Source organism: Diadema antillarum, unplaced genomic scaffold, assembly GCF_040938485.1.
Source record: "Diadema antillarum isolate AM-2024a unplaced genomic scaffold, OU_Dant_1.0 seq00001554_RagTag, whole genome shotgun sequence".
Classification (NCBI taxonomy): domain Eukaryota; kingdom Metazoa; phylum Echinodermata; class Echinoidea; order Diadematoida; family Diadematidae; genus Diadema; species Diadema antillarum.
Window position 1 is genome coordinate 50650 of NW_027272283.1, and position 20818 is coordinate 71467.

General features: G+C 40.4%; 1 protein-coding gene across 1 annotated transcript in view; it reads left to right on the forward strand.

Annotated features, from left to right (window-relative positions):
• The first annotated feature begins 4535 nt into the window (after window positions 1-4535).
• Window positions 4536-20818, forward strand: part of LOC139710697 (thioredoxin reductase 1, cytoplasmic-like) — a 54853-nt gene continuing 38570 nt past the window's right edge. Inside the window, exons 1-2 of the mRNA XM_071622616.1 lie at window positions 4536-4823; window positions 20630-20690. Coding sequence (XP_071478717.1) covers window positions 4722-4823; window positions 20630-20690 — 163 coding nt within the window. The 5' untranslated portion in view covers window positions 4536-4721. The remainder of the gene's footprint in view (window positions 4824-20629; window positions 20691-20818) is intronic.

Sequence of the window (20818 nt, forward strand, 5' to 3'; positions counted from 1 at the left end):
AAAATTGCAAAAAGTGACATGTTATTCATCTACAAATGCCCTTCAAGATAACAATGATTACAAAAGACCAGTTTAACACAATGAGAGATATGAATGAAATAACAAAAATAAGTTTTCATTTCCCATGTTCTTTTTATGTCTTTATAACCTCAAACATAATCATAATTAGTGGGAAACTAAAGGGGGAAATAAGAATTTTTCTATCTACTCAAACTTCAAATGACATAAGGAGTGAGGGCACAAAGATGATCAAATGAGCAGAATATCTTTATTTTTAAGAATTCATGAGATAAATTCAAGAACCAAATATCATTTACAATTTTCCTAATATGAGAAATAAATTCAAATTCCTACCATTTTTGTTAATATTGCTTCTCTCATTTCATTTGAATTTGGATTTGACAGAAGATTCTCAACTTTCCTCCATTATTTTTAGCTTTTATTGGTCTTTTTGGACTTCAAAGATATTATATAGATCATAAGTTTATTTTTGCAACTTAAGTCATGTTTAATATTGTGTTAAATTTGTCTTTTGTTCTTATCGTTACATGAAAGAGCACTTATGCATGAATGACAACTTGTTCATTTTTGCAATTTTTACTTTTGTGCCTTGGAAGAGAAAAACGAAGGTGTTTGCTCATGCATAAAGTTTCCCTTTTTATTGACTTACTAGGTTGATAAATTACCTTTCTTATGATGTACAATACATCAACAGGGCCGGCGGAGCGCTTTCAAAAGTGGGGGGCACTTCCGGGCGTCATGAGCTAACAAGAAAAAAAAAAGGACAAAAAAAAAAGAAGAAGAAGAAGAAAAAAAAAAGGTCCTCAGCTCATCTCTCCCCTTCCATTTCAGGGTTTCTTCAGCTGACAAGCAAAAAAAAAAAGAAAAAGAAAAGAAAGTGCCACTTAGTACCACTGGCGTAGCCAGGGGGGGGCGATGGGGGCGATCGCCCCCCCTAAGATTTGGACCGGGGATTTGGGAGGCGGAAAAAAAAATGCGTGTATACTGTATGCATGCACATGAAGCGGGTCTCCTTTGCAACCTTTCATCAAATAAGATATTTTTTTGAATATTTCACTCAAAGTGTGCACCAGATCGTTGAATTTCAATTCAAAATATGCAAAATCTCTCGTGCTTGGGAGGGGGTATCCCCCTCCCAAACCCTCCCCCTCTGTGCCTCTTTCCCTAGCTTAGTACACTTTTTAGATTTACAAAAAAAATATGAATAATTCTGAGTGCACAAGACCTATCACATACCTTCCAAAAACTCAAGGTTCCCTCATGTATAAGGGGAATTTCCCCTTTTAATCGACCCTTTCCTCCCTCAGTCCCCTCCCCCATCAGGTTTTTTTTTTTTTTGATTTCCCAAATGTTGATTCCATCAAATATGCATATACGAGATATCTCAATTTCAACCTTAAAAAGGCAAAAGCTCCATCGGAAGGGAAAGGTGGAGATAACACTCGTCCACGCCTTCTCCCTGCTCACCCGCCCCTCCTCCCCCCCCCCTTCCGCCATGCATAGAAGTAGACTGTGGCTATACCCAGATCGCTTTATTTCAATTCTAAAAACGCAAAAGCTCCGCGAGCGGGAGGCGGAATTCCCCTTCCCCTAAGCTCTACCTCACTAGACTTTATACACTGACACACAGATGGTGCACATTCGGAATAAGAGCTAAATTCCGTGATTTTAACACTTCGATGAAAAAGTATTGCACCAAAAATTTGCACCAGATCGCTGAATTTCAGGTCTGAAAACGCAAAATCCCCTTCGTGTGGGAGGGGATATGCCCCTATCTACAACCTCGTGTGCATGCTTTTTCTGTTTGATTGCTGAACAGACAGCGTTCATGATATTCAGTGTAAGAATTAATACAAGAAGTGTATTTAAATATAGGCAAATTGTTCAATGATAATCTACATCAAAATATACTGCAACCTTAAACAAGTGGGACTGTTTCAACTCGTTAAAACACGCAAAAGCATGCATCAAGTTGCACCATTTGCAACATCAAAATGCAAAAAGTTCTCACCGTGGGAAGGGGTACACCCCCTCCCACACCCTCCCCCTCCTCCTTCGCTCGCTCCGCTCGCTCGGGTTCAGTCGCGTTCATGATATTCAGTGAAAAGAATTAATACAAGAAGATTATTTTAATGATACCATTTTATAGGCAAATTGTTCAATGATAATCTACATCAAAATAAACTGCTACCTTACACTAATGTTACTGTTTCACGTCGATAAAACGCGCAAAAACATGCATCAAACTGCATCATTTGCATTATCAAAATGCAAAAAGTTCTCACCGTGGGAGGGGGGACACCCCCTCCCACACCCTCCCCTCTCCCTTCGCTCGCTCCGCTTGCTCGGGTTCAGTCGCGTTCATGATTTTCAGTGAAAAGAATTAATACAAGAAGTGTATTTAAATCATACCATATTATAGGCAAATTGTTCAATGATAATCTACATCAAAATATACTGCTGCCTTACACTAATGTTACTGTTTCACGTCGATAAAACTTGAAAAACATGCATCAAATTGCACCATTGCAACATCAAAATGCAAAAAGTTCTCACCGTGGGAGGGGGACACCCCCTCCCACACCCTCCCCCTCCCCCTTCGCTCGCTCCGCTTGCTCGGGTTCAGTCGCGTTCATGATATTCAGTGAAAAGAATTAATACAAGAAGTGTATTTAAATCATACCATATTATAGGCAAATTGTTCAATGATAATCTACATCAAAATATACTGCTGCCTTACACTAATGTTACTGTTTCACGTCGATAAAACGCGCAAAAACATGCATCAAATTGCATCATTTGCAACATCAAAATGCTAAAAGTTCTCACCGTGGGAGGGGGACACCCCCTCTCACACCCTCCCCTCTCCCTTCGCTCGCTCCGCTTGCTCGGGTTCAGTAGCGTTCATGATATTCAGTGAAAAGAATTAATACAAGAAGTGTATTTAAATCATACCATATTATAGGCAAATTGTTCAATGATAATCTACATCAAAATATACTGCAACCTTAAACAAGTGGGACTGTTTCAACTCGTTAAAACACGCAAAAACATGCATCAAGTTGCACCATTTGCAACATCAAAATGCAAAAAGTTCTCACCGTGGGAGGAGGTACACCCCCTCCCACACCCTCCCCCTCCTCCTTCGCTCGCTCCGCTCGCTCGGGTTCAGTCGCGTTCATGATATTCAGTGAAAAGAATTAATACAAGAAGATTATTTTAATGATACCATTGTATAGGCAAATTGTTCAATAATAATCTACATCAAAATAAACTGCTACCTTACACTAATGTTACTGTTTCACGTCGATAAAACGCGCAAAAACATGCATCAAACTGCATCATTTGCAACATCAAAATGCAAAAAGTTCTCACCGTGGGAGGGGGACACACCCTCCCCTCCCCCCTCGCTCGCTCCGCTTGCTCGGGTTCAGTCGCGTTCATGATATTCAGTGAAAAGAATTAATACAAGAAGTGTATTTGAATTATACCATTTTATAGGCAAATTGTTCAATAATAATCTACATCAAAATAAACTGCTACCTTAAACAAGTGGGACTGTTTCACGTCGATAAAACGCGCAAAAGCATGCATCAAATTGCACCATTTACAACATCAAAATGCAAAAAGTTCTCACCGTCGGAGGGGGGACACCCCCCTCCCACACCCTCCCCCCCCCCTCGCTCGCTCCGCTCGCTCGGGCTCGGTCGCTTCGCTCCCTCGCAGACTAACCGCCCCCCCTAAGATGAAATCCTGGCTACGCCGTTGCTTAGTACCACTTACGTACTTCCTAGTTGAAAAAAAAGAGAAAAAAAAAGGTGTGTGTGTGTGGGGGGGGGGGGGGGCGAGTCCCCATGGCCCCCATGGTTCCGCCGGCCATGATCAACTCTTAGCCAAATATTCTATGAGAAATATAAACTTGAAAAAGTGTTTACAATTTTGTACTTTCTTTTTTTTGCGAGTGTAATAGAGGGGCTTTTGAGATTGATCCTCGCTGTATGACTATTGCACTCCACTAGCTCTCTATTAATGGATATAACAGTTTTCAGCGGCTTCTTTTTTTTTTCAGCATCAATTGTAACATAAGATCGAACATCTCTGAGCTGATAATCAAAAGATATCATGAGAGTCAAGTCCATCAGTGACAGTCGCAGAACTTTTGACCGAGTTGCTTATTTTCAGTTTGGCGCGCTCTCTGGTCATTGGCCAAATCTCCCTAAAGTTTCACCACAGCCATGCTGCACGTGGTATGTTGTGTGCAATCCATCTAATTTACGTACTTGAACCGCCCAGAAAACTCTACATAACAAGCTGCAGTGCATGCACTGTCCCATCGCGCGCACCCTTCGTCGCCGCGCGGTAAATCTTGATCACATGGAAATTACCCCGATGTGCATGCATAAAGTATTCGATCCGCCGCCGAGTCTCTGCAGCAAGAGAAAAGCTCGGAGACCGTACCGACGTGTTTGCGTAATAATTCTGTGCCAAATTACAACGTACAGTACTACCGGTAGTTAGGTTGTGCGTGCGATCGAGTTCTCGGTAGAGATTCTACACACTCGATCTTGAATGGATTGCCGCCGAGTCATCGCTCACTACTTTTGAGTTTTACGACTGGACAACTATTAATTTTAGCAGAGATTGTGTAGCTGGGTGTTGGAGAAGAATCCGAATTTTCCCTGGTTTACAAGCGGGAGAACATGGCGCCTGTCGCCCGAGATTTGCGGGCGGTCCTGCTGGATCACATTCGGTCCAATGATGTTATGATATTTAGCAAGACAACATGCCCCTTCTGCGATAAGGTTTGTATCATGAATTGTGCGCATTATCACTGACCAGTCATAATCAGGCTAGTCAGTATTAATTTTGTGCATGCATACTAGATCTAGGATTCTAGGCCTATAATGTTTAGTAGATACTGTGACAAGAACAAGGCTGTGTAAATTTGTTGGGTACCCCGGCTATTTATAGGCGGTATCTTTAACGTTAAAGACTTTTTACAGGGCTGCAAACTTCCAATGTGAGTTTACACTGTAAATTTACGCGGGATATGTTTGTCCTTCAATTTCAGTGAAAGTTATGACACACTGCTAAAAAAGAGGGCAACGATCACACCAAGGGGGGGGGGGGGGGGGTTCATAAGTCGAAAGGCATGGCGTGTTAACATTCCCATCCAAATTTCCGCAGTTGTTAGGGATCTTTTCTTTTTTATGCGGTGCATTCTTTTTTTCAACATCCAACTAGGTACCTAGTTCAGTGTGGAAAACCCGCTCACGAGGCCTGCTCCCCTGTATGAGCACTGGTAAACCTAACCTTACCACTAACGTTAGAATTCAGTCACTTTGACTTACCGAATTCATGTTTTCTGCAATATTTTTTCAACTGAAATTAGAACCTCTAACATTAGTCTAGTCCTCTACTTAACAGTTCAGTTCGGGAAACCCACTCACAAGGGGGGCCCCTCCTTATAAGTAACCCGTCCCCCTTATAAGTAACCCCGTCCAGGGGTCGTTCATAACTTTTTTTTTAACTAGCCAGGCGGACTAGGCCTACTTAGAATCAATCTTGACACTGAAGCAATATTTTGGCTAGCCAGACGGACTAGTAACTTCAGAATTTTATGATTTTTAGCTAGTCCGACGTGATTTTGGGTGGCCAATGGCCAGCGGACCATCGCCAATTTCGAACCCTGCCGTCCCCCTTATAAGTAACCCCCGGGGCACCCCTTATAAGGAGTCTCCACGCTTTTTTGCAATGCAACGCGAAAATGAAAGGACTGCGGCAATTCGCTTGATTATGTCCATAAAGCTTCACAAGTTTCCTAGTTACTCACAAAATTTGAGCAAAATCGGTTCGAGGCATCATATCTAAAATCATGGATTTAAATGCGATGTCAAACGACCCATGCGAATGCTGAAATGCGAGCGATTACTGGCGTGAGTGTCGCCAGGCGCGGCGGTGCGGCAATGCTTGAGTGCAGACGTGGCGACTGAGTACGAACGTCTCCGTACTCAGTCGCCACGTCTGCACTCAAGCATTGCCGCTCCGCCGCGCCTGGCGACACTCACGCCAGTAATCGCTCGCATTTCAGCATTCGCATGGGTCGTTTGACATCACATTTAAATCCATGATTTTAGATATGATGCCTCGAACCGATTTTGCTCAAATTTTGTGAGTAACTAGGAAACTTGTGAAGCTTTATGGACATAATCAAGCGAATTGCTGCAGTCCTTTCATTTTCGCGTTGCATTGCAAAAAAGCGTGGAGACTCCTTATAAGGGGTGCCCCGGGGGTTACTTATAAGGGGGACGGGTTACTTATATGGAGGGGCCCCCCTTGTGAGTGGGTTTCCCAAACTGAGTTAGAAGTTCTAACGTACTCTACCGTATAGTCGCCACTTGCACGGACCAGGAGAACTAACGATAGGCACTGAATTAGTTCGCTGCTTAGCGCGCCACGTATTAGCGCGTGCGTTGGAAACTTATACACACACTTCAATGTAGGATGCATTGTGCATCATGGGATTTGAAAAACTTTGTTAATCTGTCACCTGGAATCCATTCGAAATCAAAAACATTCTCGCATTAAAAATGGTTTTGTCACCTGTTACATATGGTAAAATGTATAATTTGAATTACAATTAGACGGTCTATTTGTGTTTTTATGGAGGAAAAAGGTAAATTAGGAATGTCTTTTGAGAGTGATGAAAATCCGTCGCCCCAGCGGGAGTGTGAGTTGGCTTCCTCTCAGTCCGGGAAACCGGCTCATGAGGACCGCTCCCGCGTACGAGGACTGCCCCGCCTCATGAGGACCGCCCCCACGCCTCATGAGGCCCGGGGGGAACGCCTCATGAGGCCCCCTATTCACTTCTTATTCATCTCACATGTGACGTATAAATTGTCGCAACTTTGCACGGGGATTTTTTTGTTACACACACATGTCCACTATCCATGATGAAAAGAAGAAAAAATCCTGTCTGGTTTTTTTTTTTTCGAAAACCGAGTTTTAATCAACCGATTCAGAGCGCCCATCAAAACACGGGCACCAGCGTGTTCGCACAATGCAAGACTGCCGCACCTAGCGGCCTGATCCGACTGTCGGATCAGGCCGCTAGGTGTGAGATGAAGCGGGTTTCCCGGACTGCTCTTGGCATGTGGTGATATCCTGACATTAGTTTTTATTTGTGAAAACTGTATGCTGACATTGTCCTCTTGATGGGACCGGGGCATAATTATTCATCAAATGACCAGTGACTACTTATTTGATTGGTTGAAGGTATCAGCATGGGATGTGATACATTTAATGAATTGTATTTCAAACTGGTTGCCAATGGGATGTATTCACCATGTGTATCATTTGACCCTGTCCTTCAAAAATGAAAAAGAGTGGCTTTTGCATGCACAAATTCCTGCCTTCTTTCAAAATAGATTGGTACATTGTACTGAATACACCACATGGACATACTACATTGAGTGTTGTTGGTGCCATTGTTGCACAATAGTGTTATGAAGGTACTAAAAGTGATTGGAAATACAATGTAGAAAAACCCTCAAGATTGTGCATGCATGTGCATGCATTTAGAATGAAAGACATGTTTCTACTGCAGCTCTAATGCACAAATGTGTGTATACTACCAGACCTTTGTTTATGTTTGTTCCCTTTCCTTGGTCTGAGTGAAAATCCTTCAGGCCTGCATTCATACATCCCAAGTGATTCAGTAGGGAACTGGCCACTTGGCAAACTAGCTGTCTGAACAGTTTTCCTCTCTGAGGTCACAGTGCAGTGATCCTGTTGAAAAAGGAACACATTGTGTAATCGCAGGATTTCAGCACTGTTGCACAATACTAGCTTGTAGGTAATTCAAATTACTTAGTCATTCTCTGCAATGTTCCTCACACCCATGTCTGGGTTTAATAGTAGATTGCAATGTGGTTGTCCACGTTTCTGCTTTATTTTTGCTGAAACTAGTCTCTCAATGATGCCTGGAATCATGGTCGGGGACAATATTTCAAGTTTAAATCACAGCCTAACTTTTTGTGATAACACGAGACTTTCTAAAATCTAGGTATCTCAGTAACGACCTCATGTGTATATATCCCTCCCCCATTGTCAGTGTTTGATAGTACATGTAGATTGCAATGTGTTTGTCCATGTTTCTGCTTTATTGTCCCCGCCGAACGAATTCGAGCAGGGGACTATGAAACGGGCTCCGTACAGTATGTGTCTGTGTGTCCGTCTGTCCGTCTGTCCGTCCGTGCGTCCGTGTGTGATCAAAATGTTCAAAATGCTACTCCTTCGCCATTTCTAACCCGATTTTGATTCTGTTTGCTTTATATGATAGCACTACATGGGAGCTTTGAAACTTCTATACAGAATTTCAGTTGTGACCTTTGACCTTGACCTTTGACCTATATTGTACATTTTGCTTCAAAATGCTACTCCTTCGCCATTTCTAACCCGATTTTGATTCTGTTTGCTTTATATGATGGCACTAGGTGAGGGCTTCAAAACTTCTACACAAAATTTTGACCTTTGACTTCTTTGACCTTTGACCTTGATTTTTGACCTATATTGTACATTTCGCTACAAAATGCTACTCCTTCGCCATTTCTAACCCGATTTCGATTCCGTTTGCTTTAAGTGATGGCACTAGGTGAGGGCTTCAAAACTTCTACATAAAATTTTGACCTCTGACTTCTTTGACCTTTGACCTTGATCTTTTTACCTATATTGTACATTTTGCTACTAAATGCTACTTCCGGCGGGGACATATATTACGCACCGCGTAATTTCTACTTTTCCTTGTTTTGAAAAAGTACATGTATTTCATTGACAGAGAATACATGGCCATACTTGTGAGAGATGACGATGAATACACTGTATTTCAAAGTAGTTTCATCAAGGAGGTATACCTCCTTGGTTTCATCCACGCTCTTACTGCTGTTTAGTGTCACCATTGCATTGTCATATTTTCTTCAGTTGGTCATTCTTTCTTAATGAAAAGGTAACCCAGATTCCTTGATCTGTTTTAAACATCTGAAAATATATGTATTACTGTAAAACGAGAAATTTTCGCGTGCATTTTAATTTCGCGAATTTCGCGAGCGCCAAAATTCGCGAAATTAGAATGCACGCGAAAGCTTTTGTCTACACTACATGCATTGAATGCCAGTAGCAATTCGCGAAAATTTCATGCCACGAAAAAGGCTTTCGGCTCCAATTCGCGAAAATTTCAATCATGCCGCGAATATTTCATGTTTTACAGTATTAGAGTTTGTATGAGTAAGATAGTTTCTCTTCAAGTACTGCATTGAGTCGTAATCGGGATGCAAAGGAGTGTGTGGATACAGCTGATCATAAGATGCACTAGTATGCAGGATTTTCAGAGACATTTATACAATTTAGTCTTGAGATAACACATGATATACTTAGTGAAAATTCCTCATTCCACAGCACAACGCTTGAAAACTTTTTTTTTTCTTTGGTGGCCTATATGGCCCACTAAAATCTTCAACTCATGCAGTTTTGGTGGCCTGAAAAAAGAATTTTTATGTAGTGGTCTTTACATTTAGATAAAACCACAACGTAACAATTGCGACGCATTTTAGGGAGGGGAAGGGAGATGGATGCAAAGGACAAAGCTTTGAGTCTGTGATTCACAGAATGTGGTCATATTTTTTTCCTATCACAGCAGCATTCGAGGTTGCCATGATGAAAAGCTCTGTTGGCTGAATGACTTGCTGTTTGTTGTTGTTTTTTCAACTCACTCAGATATATGCTATCTTTGAATGGCTTAGGTTTCAATTTATCGTCTTTATCCAGGTTTTAATACTTTTTTGATTAACTGTGGCATTCAGATAATTTCAACCTGTGAGTTACATATAGCTTGCATATTTGTTGTCTTTTAGTGTTTCTAAAATATTCCCATTTTGTAAGAAGGGTCTGCTTGATACTGAAAGACACTACATGTACAAGTGTATGTACATGTTGTGACGTACAATGAGATATACACATTTTTTCTTTAATAATATTGCCTTGTGCAGTTCAAGAGAAAGTTGCCCTCAAAAGAGAGAGCTGTTTTGATTGGAAGATGACCCCTGAATTGCAGTAGATCAAAATGAACAAATTGTATGGACAGTGTACTTAAGTGTGGTGCTCGGCTCATATCAAAGGGATGTAGAAGAAAAAGCACCTTTGTCTCATTACCAAGTCACCATTCTCTGTTCTTTTTTTTTTCCTTTATTCATATAAATGCAAAGTGACTCAAATCTATGTTGTCTATTTTGAAAAGAGTTAAGTTTTATGCTAGGAAATTCACTTGTACAGGAAGATACTATAAAACAATACATTCGCGGCATGAAAATTTCACGAATAGGAGCTGACGGTCTTTCTCTCAGCATGAAATTTTGGAGACTTACCACTGGCATCCAATGCATATTGTGTGTGTAGGCAAGAACTTTCACATGCATTTTAATTTTGCGAATGTTGCTGCTCGCGAAATTCGCCAAATTAAATACACGCAAACATTCCTCGTTTTACAGTAGCGCCTTCAATATGGTGTGCTTCACTTTCGATCACTAACATTTCTGTGGAGACAAAGGAAAATCTTTGAATTTGTCATACTGTTGCATGAGCAGTGGCTGTAATCTTGTACAAGCTGGTAGCTACTATGTATTCAGTAGTACAGAACACACAGTTGACATAATACATTTGGAGTTGTCATCACAATCTGAATGATTTGTGTTGTACATTCTAAATTGCTAGGTTGCTCTTATGATTCTTAGAATACAAATGTGTACGTTTAAGAAACAGCTTCCCCCTTCGATATATTTTCCTTTCCCCTCCATTGAAGGTCACTTTTTTTTTTTCTATATATGAATACATTTGTGCTGTCATATAGAGCTGAGATTGTAAACAATAGTTGAGCTTGTTACTGCATAATTCACTCAGTACTGTAAAAGCATTTGCAACGAAACAATTATCTCTTTATTATTTTTATATTGTGTGTGTGTTTTTTTTTTAATTGGAAAACATCCACGCTTAAAAATGAAGGGAAAATGCTAAATTTTGTTTCAGAGGCTGAGATACAAATTGTGTAAGCACTGTGAAAATTTGAAGGCTGCAGGTTTACAAGAGAGATGACAAAGCACAATTTAAATCCTATTCAGCAAGTTCCATTCCACCCTGGTTGCTTTGCTGACGCAAATGGGATCCTTTAGCCGGCACGTTGGACCATTCAGGCGCACTCATCGTGATTAAATAGGACCGTCGTGGAGCGGTAGCGTGTGTGGCTGAAGATGATTGCCTATCATAACTTGACCAAACATGCTCACATCACTAAGGGAGTTTTGTATTTGTGATATGTGGGGTCAGATTAGATGGGGTGATCCAGGTGAAAATTTTACAAGGCACTACTGCATTACTTATAAGTCTTGAAGTACAAAGTTCTACTGGTACACTTAAGTCTGAACCAGTGCTTTAGGCTTCTTCAAATAACTGGCCAGGAGTGTCACTGGTTGTGGTGATAGAGTTGCCCAGTCGTATGGGGAGGGGGGTCTTTGTCCAAAGAGGCAAGTGATGTCAGAGGAAACTGAAATGGCCAAAAAACACTGGAATGCACGCACCATTGTGAAATTTGTAGATTTTTAATGTGGAGAATGTTTGTCGGTGCTGCGTAATTAAGCAGATGAATTAAAGAACCCCATGAGTATCGTCAGTGTATGTCACAAGGCACAGCACGAAACAGGCTGGCCTGCATGGGGCATGACAGAGCTGCAAGTTAGTAAGGGCATTCAGTTGCCTTTAAAACTAATTTTCTCAAATAGCCCCAGAAAGGGGGGCCCCTTGCCAGCGCTGCTGACCGATTGCGGGATTACTCAATGCCCATTGTGGAGTTACGGGGACACAGTCGTGGAATGGAGGCGTCAGCTGTTTGTGGGAGCAGCATGCAAACTTCCCTGTGTGTTGGCCAAAAGGTCATAGTCTTGTGTGCATAGTCTTCTCTTGGTTGTATATATTGCAAAGTACTTGTCCACTCAAAGTCGCCCCTTGTACAGTATTATGACTGTTATCAAGATCCTACATACCTCTGAATTCGCTTGCCCCTTGTGCCCGGGACATTTCAGATTTCACTGAAGTTGCTTGCCTGATAGGAAGCTCAAGTGAACCAAAGGCGACATTTGATTTGTACTTTATGTTTAGTTACACACCCAGTATTTACATTTACAGCGTTTGTAGGTATAAACTTAGCTGTTGAATTTCATGAAATTGAATATTTACTCTCGGCAAACATGATAATGATAATGATTATCATATTCAGAACTGCCAGCCGTTATTAAGTAACAGACACAAGTCTGTTTGTAGATATTACGATACTTTGATTGGATTGAGGACCCGAAAAATGCATTTAAAGACTCTTCGACCAGGAGAAATTGGAAGTCTTTCTGTTTATAGAATTTGTGTCATAATCATTTGGTTACTAGGATGAAATAGGTAAAATAGAAATAGATATTAAAAAAAAAAACAGTTGTGCAGCCTGTGTTTTAACGCCATCACACATTTTACGCACCCCACAAATCTAATTTGCCTGTGCCAGATACTTCCCCAGCATATATATCTGACGTAATTAAAACGATAGACTGTTACTCCTTGCTCCCTCCCCTGCTAGTCTGTAATGGGGATGATTCTACGGTGTGGGCAAGAGAGAGCTATCTCTTTCCTTTCTATCTGAAATCTCCTCCTACCTTCTCCCCAGCTTTTATCTTTCTCTCGCAGTCCAAATGCAAGCCAGGGTTTTTTCTTTTAATGGGCCGAGTCGCTGGCATTGTGGCGAGAAATTTCACTCTGCAGAATCGGAATCTAATAATGGAAGTTGGCTTGTCCACTTGCCTGGAAGGCTGTGAGAACCAGTGGATAGCTACTGCTAGCTTATGCTGATGGATGCTGGCTAATGGTGCTCAGTTGTGCGGATGAGTGATATATCAATAGTTCGCTTCACAGAACCTTGTTCTGCAAGTGAAAATATGCTCCCTGTCACCATAAGAGTAGCTTGGTATATTGTTTTGTTTTGTCTTATGTCTGTTTTTGATTGCTTTACCAGTACTTCTGAATGACTCATAACAAATATCATACACTGGACAGTAGCAAGCATAATATGTCAACATGTGCAGTATAATTACTTTAGAAAAAAGAAAAAGGTATGCTGGCGACATTTAAAGTCTTGTTTGTTCACCCAACAAATGCAGCACAATCTCAGCCTTCACCTACCTACTATCTGTCTATCTATCTATCTATCTATCTATCTATCTATCTATCTATCTATCTTTCTGTATATTTTTGCATGCTGTTGGGCGCATACCATTGCTTCTTAAAGGACAGGTCCCCCTTCATATACGTAAAGGATTTAGAGAATGCAGCAATATCAGTAGAACACATCAGGGAAAGTTTGGGGATAATTGGACAATCTGTTCGAAAGTTCAGTTTTTTTGAAGTTTCAGTGCCGCCATCGCTGGATGAGAAGACTACAACAGCTTTTGATGTCACATGTGTATATGGAAACTATGAAGAAAATTCAACATGTTTTCACTTTTCTCGCATAATGACAGAGCACGTGGCTTGCCTCTTTCAGAAGGCAGGGGGAGTAATATTACCCTTAACATATACATGGTGTACGTACAGTGTATGCCAGTAGCGAGTAGAGGGAATGTGTACTTTTTTTCAAAAAATAAAATTTTGTGGGATTCTTTTTGTTTTCCTTGTATCGTTCTACACGTGTGACATCATACACTGTACTTAGTCTTCTCATCCAGCAGTGACTGTGTAGAAACTTTAAAAATTCATAACTTTTGAATGGATTGTCTGATTTTCCTCAAACTTTCACTGATGTGTTCTATTGATGTTGCTGCATTCTCTCAATCGTTATGTGTAGGAAGGTGGCCTTGTCTATTAAATAGACCAACTCATCATTTTGTCATAATTGTTGTTTGGTCCTAAACCTGGCAAGAGATACAATATACAATGTACATGCGTTTTAATAGGAAGTCTTCTTTCCATTATCGTGATATGTACGAGTCAGAGCTGAACCTGTGTTGACACAGTGGCATAGGATGTTGTGATGAATCACTCAAAATATTAAAAAACAGCAACAAAAGACAAGCAACAACAACACAGGATACACCTTGTGATAAAGTGACAGATCCAATATCTCTAGAGAGGAAGCTGCGAAGAAGCACCCTTCAATGTGTGAGCAAGGGTGTTGGAAATGATCTGTAAGCTGTGAAATTTGAGTTGCAAATAATTTCTATTTGCATCTGTCTATCATTTTGAGCGGTTTGTTGTGACTGATTGGGTTAATGTTTAAGAGAAAATCCACTGCAAAAATAGATAAGCTTCAAAAGAAAGAGAAAAATATTACCTACAGAACAATACAAACATGAAAAAATTGGATAAGAAATAAGAAAGATGTGACATTTTGAAATTTCACTTTTTTTTTGTGGAAACATTTCTTGACCAGTCCTTATGCCTGCATCTATAGGCGTTTTCACATCAGCCCGATAAAAATCCAAGCTCGAGATATTTTTCGTGATCGCAAATTAGCGCGCTATTTCATTTCCTATTCTGACACATCAGCCCGAAGAGAATTAGCCTGAAATTTTTTCGAGCTAATTCGACAGCTGAGCATGCGCAAACAGTGTCGGGTATACCAGTAGAGCGCGCACTTTCGGGTCACACACGCTAGGCATGATGGGATGCATCGCGCTTTTTTTTTAAAGCGATTTCACATTATCAAATAGCGCGCTAGTTCGCTATGTTATCCCGCTATTTCAGAAATTTCCCGAGTTGGACTCGAGAAATTTTCTCGACCAGAGCGATACAAGTAGCGCGCTAGTTTGTGTTCACATTATCAAATAGCACGCTATTTCGTGATCGGAATAATTTCCCAAGTCAGAAAATAGCGCGCTATTTCGAAACATCGGGCTGATGTGAAAACGCCTAATGTAGATCGTATTTCTCCATGTCATGAATCATGCAAATTGGACAGTACACTGCAATGTCAATCAAACACTGTCTCACCAGGGCACCTCCCTGATTCTCACTGCCAATGAAAACACTGGCAGTTACATAGTGTGTGAGTGTGATGGTTGTGCAGAGGTCCATCTAAACTTAGTCCTGATGGCTATTTTTTTTTTCTCTCTCCCTCCGTACTGTCGCCCGAATTAATTAACGTGCCCAGGCCATCCCCTTTGTGAGTGTCAACACATTCTGGTGGTGCAATATTAAAAAGTGAAGCTATATCCAGACCTGTAGTGTAACAACAGCATTTTTTTTTTTGGGAAAAATCTTAGCCTGGAGGCTTAGTGATGTGAGGCATTGCTCTTTCTGGTGGCATGGGGATGGTGGCCTTGGCACTTTACCGTTGTAGCACCATTTGATTACAAGATAGCATGCAAACGTGGGGTTTGTAGAGATTTATAGCATCATTTTGCCTCAGCAATTTGTATTAACAGGGAGGGCTGGTTTAATAGACATTAGTCTGAAGTCATTTTGCCTACAGTTGATCAAGGGATACAGCCTAGCCATTATGTTTGCAGTGTCATTTTGTAATTTTATTGGTATGTAATTGTTATCTGATTTTTATTTTATTATTATTATTATTGTTATTATTATTATTATTATTATTATTGTTATTATTATTATTATTATTATTATTATTATTATTATTATTATTTTATTATTATTCTTTTGGGGGGGCAGGGGGAATTATTGTAACAGGCATTTGTGTCTGTGTGATCAATTCAATGTCTGGAACTGGACTAACATGTAATGTTCAAGTAAGGTAGATTATGGCTGTATAGTATACAAATATACCAGGCCTGAGAGGCTCTTGAAACTATGCGCATGAGGTGACTTCAGTAGCACTATTTTCTTCGGGGCGCAGTAGCACTATTTTCTTCGGGGCACAGCCCCGAAGAAAATAGTGCTACTGAAGTCACCGAAGGCACATAGTTTCAACCGGGGCCTCGAAAAATTGGCCTGGTATATTTGTTTTATATCCCTCCCAATGAATTTAAGAGTATTCGACTGCTGGTATTCTGTAATTTACCTCTTTTTTATTAAGGGCATCTTGCTTTACTTTTCAAGAAGATTGACTAGTCATTTACGCTCGGGAAAGCAGCTCAGCAGGAGGGCAGCGCGTACGCGTACTATGAAGAGACAACTGTGCGCTCAGCCGCTGAAGTGTACTCGGTGCATTGCTGTACAACGTACTGGTAAACATGCGCAAACTGCAAACTCACTACGCGCTTCATACTATCCGATCTGTCAACAAGTATGTTCGGTTGCCAGTGCGGTGATGTGCGTGCTCGAGTACTGATCAACGATGTGACTGTGTGAGCTGCAGTTGATTTTGTTTTCTGTCGTCTTTCTACCTAGCTGTCTGTACATGAATATGGACTATCACTTCCTGTTAAAATGCAAGTATACATTGTAAATTTGGGTAGCATTCAGTAACAGCGTATAAGGTTAGATTAGGCACTGGAAAAATTCTAGCGATTAAAGCATCGAGTGCCACTGTAAATTCGTGTGATTCGTACGGTTCGTACGGTAACTAACTTGTTAGACACTCTAAAAAGTAATTATTAGGAATGAGATTACGGGAAATAGGGCCTACTGTTAGACAGGTAGAACTAACGTTTAGGCTTAACTAGCGTTAACGTTAAAGCAGGCCTACTATCTACTGCAGTTTCGTTTGTCAACATCTTTTGGGTGGGTCGCTCGAGTTAGTGAACTGCGAGACCAACTTTCAAACGGCGAAGCATGAACTCCCCAAAGGCCTACGGTACGTCGAAGAACCCTAGCTTGCTTATTGTTGTCTAATTATAGATCTACGATATCGCCTACTCTGTTGTAACGTAATACAATTTTTTCTTTTTAGGTAGAATGAGGGCTTTATAAGAGTCTCTCTGAGTCTCTCTAACATAACCCGTGTCGCATTGAGTGTATGCGTGCCTTATGGTTCTCGAGAAGTGCAGTGATCTAAGGCGCCGCGATACCCATTCATTTGTACATGAAATCTCTCGCGTAGCAAAGGTGCTGCGATACCCATTCATTTACACGTGAAATATTTCGCGTCGCGACGCGAAGCAAAAAAGGCGCGAAAATCACCAGTGTGGTATAGTTTTTACCATTTCCCTAGGGAGTATAGTCATTTGTATGGTAGAATTATGTTTTGTTGTTTACAGTGCTCTCGACCAATCAGAGGACGAGAAGCAATTTGTGAGGGATATAAATTATGATGTTTAATGACATGAGTAGTTCATCATGCATATTTATTGCATCATGTAGAACAACTTAAAATCCCCAGTTGAGCCTTGGAGGAAGTCTAGGCCAGGGCTTAAAAGACTTATTTGTACGTAAGCCTATCTGTTGCTCTCAATCTCCCTCTTCCACACACTCACTCTTACCATAAGCATTTTAATCTATACCCTTTTATATAAATGGTGAGTTAGCTGCATGTATATATGGCTGTACAAAATTGAGGTACAGTGTAATTAGAAACACATTAGACGTGTATTGACACTAAATGGTGCCATTAGGCAAGGACTTATTTACAAATAGTTATTGCTATACAACATATGGCAGATACACCACTCATATTAAACCATATCACAGCTACATGTACTCTTATCTCAATAATTCCTACCAACTCCATGAAAGGACATTTATTTCATCTTTTGCTGGTTTGATGCTCTGTGCAACACACCACTTGATGCAGCTGGAGTGACATAGAGCGATATATTGGTGGCCCTTGCATGTGTATGTGTGCAGCTGATGCTTTAATACTAGTAGCAACAATACAGTCTAGTAGACACAATTTTTGACGCAGTGGGCATCAGTGGTTTAAATGTCATTAAGATGCACAGACAAAACTTAGGCAAAGAATTTCTATACATTTTGCATTCCATAAATTCTGATAATATTATATCTTTGTTTTCTTTCGAAAGAGATCATCGCCACCCTATAGATATTTAATTGGATTGCATTTTTAAAGTAAAACCAGATCATGAGCAAACATCTTCCTTAGTCACCCAGTCCCTTGTACAAATTGTAGCTTGTTGATATTCAAGCCGTGTGCATGCAGCTCTGATTAACATACTTCATTGCAGACCTGATCAATTTGTATATCAAGTACAGTTGTATCAAATTTTACTTCGAGGGAATTATTCTCTTTTACAAGCCCTTGTACTCCTTCAACTCAGTTTATTTGAAGAACACTCGTTCTACAGTACCCATTAAGGGTGCATTTATGCTTCATTTTGGAGGCCAAAATCAGGCTTTTGAAACGTGATTAGTGCAAAACGCTGTTGCGTTCATGCTGATTTCGATAGAAACGCTGATTCAAAACGTCGATCCAAAAAGGTGCATTTACGATCAGCGTTTCTGACTAATCACGTTTGATGGGGAAGCATAAACGCAACTCACATCACAAATGCGTTTAAATGACGTCATCTCCATCGCCTTTCTGGTTCACTTGAAAATGAGCGCGCCAGGCCAGCCGACCTTTCGATAACTCTACGTGCTGTGCAACACAATTTGCAGGTGCTGATCCTTCGAGCTCCCTGTTGGTACATTACTGTACATGGTGACAGACATGAATTAATGCATGAAGAGCTCACTATTATCATACATTCCGACTTTGTCAACAATTTGTCAATGAAATAGAAACTCATATTTCCCATCACTGTTTACAGTTCATGTTAGTAAAGCAATCAAACTTACATTGTATATTAGACATGCTAGGGAACATGAACAATGCACACACTCGGGCCAGAACTTAAAAAAAAAAACGCGCCCCAATTTGACGTGTCTCTGCTGAGGTCAGCAAAGCAATCGCAAACGCTCTTTCCAAAGCTCGAAGAAAGTGAGCATACAATAATGACAACAATAGTAATAGTAGTACACTTGTAGTAGTAGTAATGATAATAATGATAATAATGATAATAACAATGACAACAATAACGAAAATAATAATAAAAAGATGACGATAATAATAATAGTGCTCCTGTGAACGGCGTTTTGAATCGGCGTTTCAAAATAAATCTTGGCGGATCGGCTCATTAGCATATATGTGCTGTGGTCTGACTGCATTTGTCTTCTCCATTCTTGTTGATGGAAATTTCTGAGCGCTAGCTTCTTCGTCGCGATCGACTAGGTTAGAATTGCACTACACGAGCACGTGTACTCGCAAAATGTCAACAATGCGATTTGACCCCGAAAGTTTTACCTAGGTCGTAATCCAAGGTATGTAAGTTCAGAGATACTCCGAGGGCTTGTCCACATGGGCAATTTACTCCGACCGGCTGGTCGTGGTAGCGAGATACTCCTGAGAAAACTCAGGAGTATGTTGGTCGGAGGAAGAGGTCGTGGTAAGTTCCTCCGACCGGAGGAAGTTACCATGACCTTGTTCAGACGGGCACTTCTCTGACCTTTCCTCCGAAGTTATTTTGACCAAGCTTCCTCCAACCCTTCCTCCGAAGTTGCTCCGACCAAAACTGCCCTCGTCTGAACACAGCTATTGTTTGATATATCCTGCTTCAGCTGCCATTTTGTAGGATCACTCAGTTCCATTCTTCCGCAGGAACGTGGGATGTCGTTTTCTATAGGTGAAGTCTCTGCTTACTGTAAATCTGGTCTGTTTGGTAGCCACCAGCAACATGTTACAAGGCTTCAATTTTGTTTTACATTTTTGGGTGTAAAAATATTGCATAGTTGTAGGTTTACTTGTCAGTGGTAAAGTAAGTAAGCACCATTTGATTACAATTAATGCCACCTTTTACAGCCATTAGAAAAAGTGTGTCAGTGCCACATACATTTATTTGTGTCAGTGGTTCATAAAGAATAGAGTCCATCAAATTGAGGCCACTTGTTTGGATACATGTGTGACTGGGGTATGTGTGTGTACATACAGATGCATGCATTTGTTCACGTGTGTATCACATGCATATTTGTGAAATATTAAATGTATACAAGAAATATTTGTAACATACTGACATCATCAGTGGTCTGTCTTTCATAGCAAAGTCAGTTTCTTTCAAATAATACGCAGTCTATAATGGAGCGGGTTTAAGGGTCAAATGGGTATGTTGAAGTGTTACTATAAGTGTATTATAAAGGGGTGGTACACTTTCAGTTAAGATGGGGCTTCAGGTTTCCAATGTTTTTTGATGGTGATTTTTTTTTTTTTTGAGATAGAAACCTCTTTAATATGAAATACAATGTATGGAAGAGGATGCAATTCTAAGAAGAGAATTCAGAGTTTATTTGATAAAAATTGGTTTTGGAATGGCAGAAATATCCAAAACAAAGCGATCCTAATAAAACGTGGGACCCACCTTTTATTCCGATCGCTTTGTTTTACTTTGTTTTTGGATATCTCAGTCATTTCAAAACTGATTTTTGTCAATCAAGCTTTTTATTCATCTTAGAATTGTATGCTCTTGAACATTTCATGAAGTGGTTTCTACACATCTCACAAAAAGTTCAAAGCTGGATCCTCACCTCAACCAATACTATACCAGCCCTTTAAAATATATTTTCTCTATTTTTTCAGGTTAAGGAATTATTCAATGGAATGAACGTGCAGTACAAGACTCTGGAGCTGGATAGTTTAGGTGAGTATGGTAGTTTTATTTTGATTGAGTCCTAACCCTCTTTTATCATGCCTGAACTAGAGCTTGTTTAAATACAACACATATCCTGCTGTCAAACATAACTTTCATGTCTCTGTTTGTGATTGAGA